At 37.5% G+C, this 6,816-nt stretch overlaps 2 protein-coding genes across 2 annotated transcripts; both read left to right on the top strand.

Annotated features, from left to right (window-relative positions):
• Positions 1-1,677: 1,677 nt before the first annotated feature.
• Positions 1,678-4,740, top strand: LOC122018003 (protein-L-isoaspartate O-methyltransferase-like). Its single transcript, XM_042575743.1, has 3 exons — positions 1,678-1,977; positions 2,862-3,026; positions 4,242-4,740. The coding sequence occupies exons 1-3, from the start codon at positions 1,803-1,805 to the stop codon at positions 4,490-4,492; spliced, it is 591 nt and encodes a 196-aa protein (XP_042431677.1). The 5' UTR covers positions 1,678-1,802; the 3' UTR covers positions 4,493-4,740.
• An 862-nt stretch (positions 4,741-5,602) lies between these two features.
• LOC122013868 lies at positions 5,603-6,752 on the top strand. The gene is made up of 2 exons (XM_042570083.1): positions 5,603-6,405; positions 6,474-6,752. The coding sequence occupies exons 1-2, from the start codon at positions 5,603-5,605 to the stop codon at positions 6,682-6,684; spliced, it is 1,014 nt and encodes a 337-aa protein (XP_042426017.1). The 3' UTR covers positions 6,685-6,752.
• Positions 6,753-6,816: the final 64 nt, after the last annotated feature.

Here is a 6,816-nt window from a genome sequence, read left to right as displayed (position 1 = left end):
AGTGCTTTAACTTCAAATTAGTAACTTTTAAAAGTTCGCTTTGACTTCATATTTTGCTTTCCATTCCTAGAGCACATTTGGACCATGATATTTCTTCCTCTTTAACCATTCTCCCCTAAGTCTATACTCCATAGCTAGGACCCTATAAATTTTTGTTCCTATTTTGCTTACAGCCAGAATGTGTTGAGAATGCTCTGGGAGGATCATTTGATGAGAGTCTAAATTAGATGCACATAGTATTTTAATAAGATTAAGTAGTGATGAAGAATGGTTGTTTGATATTTCCAGGCATGATATGAAAGGTGACAGTTATTTGAAGTCATTTAAGTTAAATAGCACATAGGAGAGGAAGAAATGTAATAGATAGAGGGTAGACTTGTCACAACTACTTGAAACATAAGGACTATTTCCTGCTAATTGTTGCTTTAGTGATTTAGTTGTAATTCTGTTATCTCAATTGTGCATGATCTGCTATGTGGATGGACAAAGGTGCTTTAGGTTTAAGTTCTAATTAACTCAGAAATCCTGCAACAGTCACTACATTTCATAATTATGTAAGAGTTGCAAGAATTAAAGTAGCATATTAATTTATATAATCACTGCATGGAGGATTCTCATGAATGCATATTAATAAAAAGTTTAGCCAAACTGAACAGAAGTAATTGCAAGATAACTTGCCACTAAATTTCTGCATGCGTATTCCATGTTGTACTCCACAACTTAATATAGAAATAAAAATTAGATGATGACAGTAATCTCTGTGAAGGCAAAATTTTGATGAGTTAAAACTATGGAGCTCGTGTGAACATCCTGGATCATGTTGTGCTGTCTAAGTAACCCGTGTGCAATTGGAACAACAATGGAAAAATCAGAAAGGAATTCTGACAGAAGAATTTCACCACATTTACCTTTTCTACAATACTTCTAGGTCCACATTTACAATTATATGGTTAATAATTAATACACCAAAAAAATACAACAATGATTTAGTAAGATGCTCTAAGAAAACTAAATTCTATTCCTATTCCTTTAATCACAGGATTTGAGATTTTATCTCTAGTGATTTATTACTATTGTAGAACTGAAATTATTTTCTTATTAGATGGAGGTTTCAAAGTGTTATAACTGAATTCTTAGACTAGCTTCATCTTTGCACAAAAAAAGAGAGAGGAGAGGGAAAAAAAAAAGTGAATGATCTGGTTATTTCCCTGTTGTTTCCTGAAATGATGGCACAACCTAGATTTTGATTGAGGTTATCAGTTTGATTTCTTTATGATAAATTATATGTTTCATCATTCAAGCAGTGTTTGGCTTCTATTTGTGTTCACCAAAGTTGGTAGCTGTGATATGTATTCATGCTTTACTTGGATAATTTGTTACAATCTTCAATATTCACGTCTGATAATTCACACTCCCACATCTCTGGAAATTTGACATTTGGTGTTGTGCTTTCTATCTTGCGAATATCAATACAATATTAATGCCCTTTTAGGAGACCATTCGCTTGTCAAGGCTAATTAATATTAGTTTATGTACTGTTAGTGTTTTCCTGTCCACATTGTGTTCGTTTAGCTTCTAATGAACCCCCGAATCTTGTGTTCTTATTGGTTGTGTAATTTAGTCTTGTATGTCAGCATGTGGATTTAATATTGGGCATGCAATTTTCAATTAATGATTTCCTAATGATATCAGCTGTGGTATGACAGCGACTTTGGACCAGTGGATCCGTTAGTAGAAACAAAGAACTGGTAGATCGTTTGCAGCAATATGGAATTATCAAATCAAAAAGGGTGAAAGAAGTAATGGAGGCAATTGACAGAGGTCATTTTGTACCTCCTGGGAGTACACCATATGTTGATTCTCCCATGGCAATTGGTTATAATGCGACTATTTCTGCACCTCATATGCATGCAGCTTGTCTAGAGCTATTGGCAGATCATCTACAGCCAGGGATGAAAGCTTTGGATGTTGGTTCAGGTTCGATTTTATGCACTTATTGTGATTTATCAATCATTTTTTCCTCATTCTTTTTTTTTTAACGTTTTACTTATTCACTCACTACTCTATTTAAATGTGGTACGATCTGCCATACTTTTGTGAATCAAAGTGTTGGGCTTAGGAAACAATAATGTAGCAGAAATGAGAATCCTAAAATAAATGTGAGGGATGGCGAAAGGATAAAATAAAATAAAAAATACTAATATTCAAAAGCTATTAGGTGCAGTTTCAATAGATGACAAAATGAGAGACAATAGATTGAGATAATATAGCCATGTAGTTAATGCAATAAAAATAAATTAATTAATTTGAAGATTAATCTGTAAGAAAAATCATCTGCCGTATTAGATTATCATTTATTTTCTTTTATAGGATTTGTTTTCATATATTATTACTGATGTTATTTGATGGTGAAATACTTATCTTCGGATATGCTGTTCTAGTGGCCTTCTATTAGATAAATTTTTTATTACTTGTTTGTTCTTCAAAACGAACTTATCACATAATTACTATTACTAGCTTCTTTTGTAATGGTTAAGATAAGGTATCTCATGTTAGACATTGGATTTAAAACGAATTTGTCCTCCCTGCTGAAATTTCATTCCCTGCTGGATAAAAATGTCTTTTGCATGGACAAGTATTATCCGTTACCAGGATACCATTTAGCATTGATCAGGTCATTTTTTCTAATACTATGTATCAATACATAGTGTTCCAATATTGATCAGGTAATTTTTTTTTTTTTCTAATACTCTGTACCAATACATGCTCTTCCATTATGCCTTTGATTTGATCCAAGTTCTATTTGTTAATTCTAGGAACCTATGAATTTTTTTTTGTTTTGTTTTTTGTCCATTTTTCAGGGACTGGCTATTTAACAGCTTGCTTTGCAACGATGGTTGGACCAGAAGGTCTTGCTGTAGGGGTTGAGCACATACCTGAACTAGTTGAATTTTCAACCAATAACATCAGGAATAGTGCAGCTGCATCATTTTTAAATGAAGGTTCCTTGTCCTTGAATGTCGGTGGTAAGTGCATATGGACTCGACCTCTTTTCTTTTGTTTAGGAAAAAATAGAGCACTGCTTGATAAATGTTGGATGAAAACTCCCTGTATAGAGGTTCATCTTATTCTTTTATATTTTAGATTCTTTATAACTTCGTCTGAATTCATCTGGTATTTCATCTCTCTACGGATATTCAAAAGTCAGTGTTGTTTAGAGTTATTAGACATGATTTCTGTAGTTAACTTTCCATAGAAGAATATGCAACTGAAACATTCTTGAACTTTTCTCTTTTGGAATTCCGATTCCGCATCTATGATGACATCACTGCTAAGTTTTGGTACAAAGAACAATACCGAAATAAAGTGATTAGTGGTTCTTAATGGGGCTCATATCTGAAAACACAGAAATGTTTAGCTATTTCATTTCAAACAAAAAAGGAAGTCGGAGCAGTTTGCTTCTAATCTGAGTTTTGGTTGAAGCAACTGTTTTGAGATGAAAGTCTTGAATCATATTGATCCAGTATGAGTCTCCATCTCATTCGTCTAAAGAAAACTGCTACAAATTGCAATTTTAATCATGTGCGAACACATGGTTTCACATTGAATTTCAGCCTTTGAGCATTTGATTGCTCGATGAATATAGTTGCTCCAGGGTTTGCTCCATAAGTTTAAAATTTAGTGCAGTCTCTGGCCATAATGAAACAATAACTGTCATGCCGGCATCCCAAGACGTGGTGTGGATGTGCACTGATGAGGAGAGTGGAGTTTTGCAGGAGAAGAAGAAGAGGCAGCAGCTTATTGCTATTTTGTCAAATTTGCCCTAGCACCTCATGGAAGACGTACAATAGCAATGACCTGCCTATCTTGCTCGTGAATCAATGGATTGTGTCCCCTCGGGGTGGTGCGGTGGTTGAGACATGGGATGTTGTTACATGAGGTCTTAGGGTCGAAACTCGGTGCCTCCAAGCATGTCTTTCACATACTTTGGCCACCTGTACTAATAGCTAGTTATCACCTATGATTTTATCTCCTCTGTGTTGGCCAAGCGACGAGCTGGAGGGGGCGAACAAATCGCCTTTTGCCACGTGAATCAATGGATTGATGCACTCACAATAAACCGTCCACTTTCACTCGTGGCCAGAACTGCAGAAGGGGCTCACACATCAACGATTTACAGTTTACAATATTTTCCAGATGCATCTTAGCCTATTGATAATCACTTTACTAATTCATTGCAGATGGGAGACTTGGGTGGCCGGAACAGGCACCGTATGATGCCATTCATGTCGGTGCGGCTGCTCATGAAATTCCTCAGACGCTTATCGACCAGTTGAAGCCAGGCGGCCGGCTGGTGATCCCTGTAGGATCAGTTTTCCAGGATCTGCAAGTGGTTGACAAGAACATGGATGGCTCAGTCAACATCCGGACTGAAGCATCGGTTCGTTATGTTCCGCTGACCAGTAAAGCAGCTCAGTTGCATAACCACTAGCTCATTGGTGGTCAACACGATGAAATGGTGTTCGAAGAAAGAATCCTGTGACGACGAGCTAAATCCTTTCGTCTCGTTAGCCTATCGGTGTTTATCAAAATCGTCACGAGTATGCACTCATTCAAAATCACTGTGTGCAATATATAGTTCCATTGTCGTGTTTTTCTTTGTCGATAGAGAATGGTTGCTTGTGTTAGTATGGAAGTACCTTGCTCCGCTATGATTGAGAAAGGGTCTACTGAATTAAAGTTGAGATGCATGCTATCTTGATTCAAACTTTTTGAGTCATTATCCAAATAAGCTTAGCAGTCACTGTACCGTAGTAATGGAAGAAAATAATTTAGGTTTAAAATTATGGCATTGGAGTCATTAGCCAATAAGCGAGCTTCCCCTTCTCCTCGGCAATTAGTTTGGATGAGTCGATCCTAGAGGTAAGACTCAACCTTTCACATTGTGTTTTTGCTATCGCAAAATCTCCTCTCTTTTTTTCTTTATAGTGTTTCATTGTTAAAGAAAAATGAAGAGGAATTTTAGCGCAACAATGAAGTTGTCGTGGTCTTTTGTAATATAGGATAAGATTTTGATCCAGTCCGAAAGCTGAGTCGGATGAAGGCGAGTTTTGATGTACTGGAAGTTGATGGAAAGTTGCTGCGGCGTCGGATCTCCCTGGCACCTCTCGGAAAGGTTCGCACGGGCGGATGACGAAGGGAGATGACCAGGATGATGACACTACGGCTCTGCGCACATTCAGACGAGTCCACCAATCGTTAGAGACCAGAAACCAAGGAAAAAGTCTTCGGGTCATGTCCTCCGACGTTCAAGTCAAGTACTTTTTCTCCAAAAAAAAAAAAAAAAAACATGTATAATAAAATCTTTTTCGGAATACAGTAAAAGATTCATGCATCTTTTATCTTTAAAGGTAAAGAGAGACAAACAACCTTCCAATGTATCTGGCCATATCTTCTCAAAATTTTCCATTATTTCTTTCCAAAATAAAGCAAAAACAATGAACCTCAGAGTGTATCTCTTCAATTTCCTTATTCGAATTTGAGACCAAAAAAAAATTTATCTATATTACCTTTTGTTGCATCTCTCGATCCTCAACTCTTCATGGACTCCATCCCCATCGATCTCCTTCATGCTTACCATGACGAAGAACGTCGGATTTTCTCCCGCATGGTGTTTATCCTTGGCTTGGAACCAAATTTATCGATGAAGATCATAGCTTTTTGGTTGTGGTTAGAAGAAAACAAATGTAAAGATGTCGTCCAAAGGCTTAACTCCCTAGACGATAGGTATCTTCTTCGCGTTTGTGATGTCGCCAAGTCATTTTTGGATTCCCTTCAACTTAGTTATTCGTCTATGGATCATGCCTATCCTAGTGAAGGCCACTTCAAACAAGCTTTTCGAGATGTTGCTATTTGCGGTATCAACTACTATCTCGATAATGTGTGCCATAAGGTTTTACTAGACATCCGTAAGCAAGTCCATCAATCGTACATTGAGAAGTTAGTCGAAGAAATGGGTCGAGTTCATTTTGGTTCTGAGTTTGTCAGGAAGACCGGATGCTCTCACATTCGAATCGAAAATTTTACTGATGGTAGTAGAATCAAAGAAGGTAATTCCTATATGATGCGGAAGGAGTTAACACCTCTGGACTTAAACAAGATCAAATCACGGAATCGATTCTTTGACAATATGCGAAATAGTTTTCAGACGAACGATGACTTTCTGCGGTGCGAAGATCTAGTGCAGTATCATTCTACCACGAAGGATGTAGCAAACTCTAGCCTCTCTTCCAATGTATCATCATCGACAAACCGTAAGATCCCACGCGACGAGCGAACGTTATTCGTGACATTCTCTAACGGGCATCCACTAAGTGAAGAACAGCTTCAAGCATTTTTCATGAGGTACTGGAGTGTTGTGCAGTAGTTAAGAAAACTCTGATTATAGACTCTTACGATTATTTGATACACAGGCACTTCGGAGATGTTGAAAGGGTATATGCTCCAGAGCGAGCCGATAACAAGCCTCCGCTTTACGCTCACGTAACATTTTGCTCGCCGGCCACCCTGGTGCGAGTTCTTAATGGCAATGGCAATGTCAAGGTGAAGTTTGTGATAGAAGGCAAACAACTCTGGGCTCGACGTTTCGTTCCAAAAAATGAATACAAGCAGCACCGTAAATGAACTATGGACAGAGCTCTTCCATGCTGTACATGTATTACTTGAGCAAAACCAAGTTCTAATTCGTCTCTTATTTCTCCTAACATATCTCAACCAACAAGTCTTACCGAACCGTCCAACCCGCTCGGGTTGGAC

Source organism: Zingiber officinale, chromosome 8B, assembly GCF_018446385.1.
Source record: "Zingiber officinale cultivar Zhangliang chromosome 8B, Zo_v1.1, whole genome shotgun sequence".
Classification (NCBI taxonomy): domain Eukaryota; kingdom Viridiplantae; phylum Streptophyta; class Magnoliopsida; order Zingiberales; family Zingiberaceae; genus Zingiber; species Zingiber officinale.
Note: the sequence above shows the minus strand (reverse complement) of the source record. Positions and strands in the feature narration are given on the sequence as shown.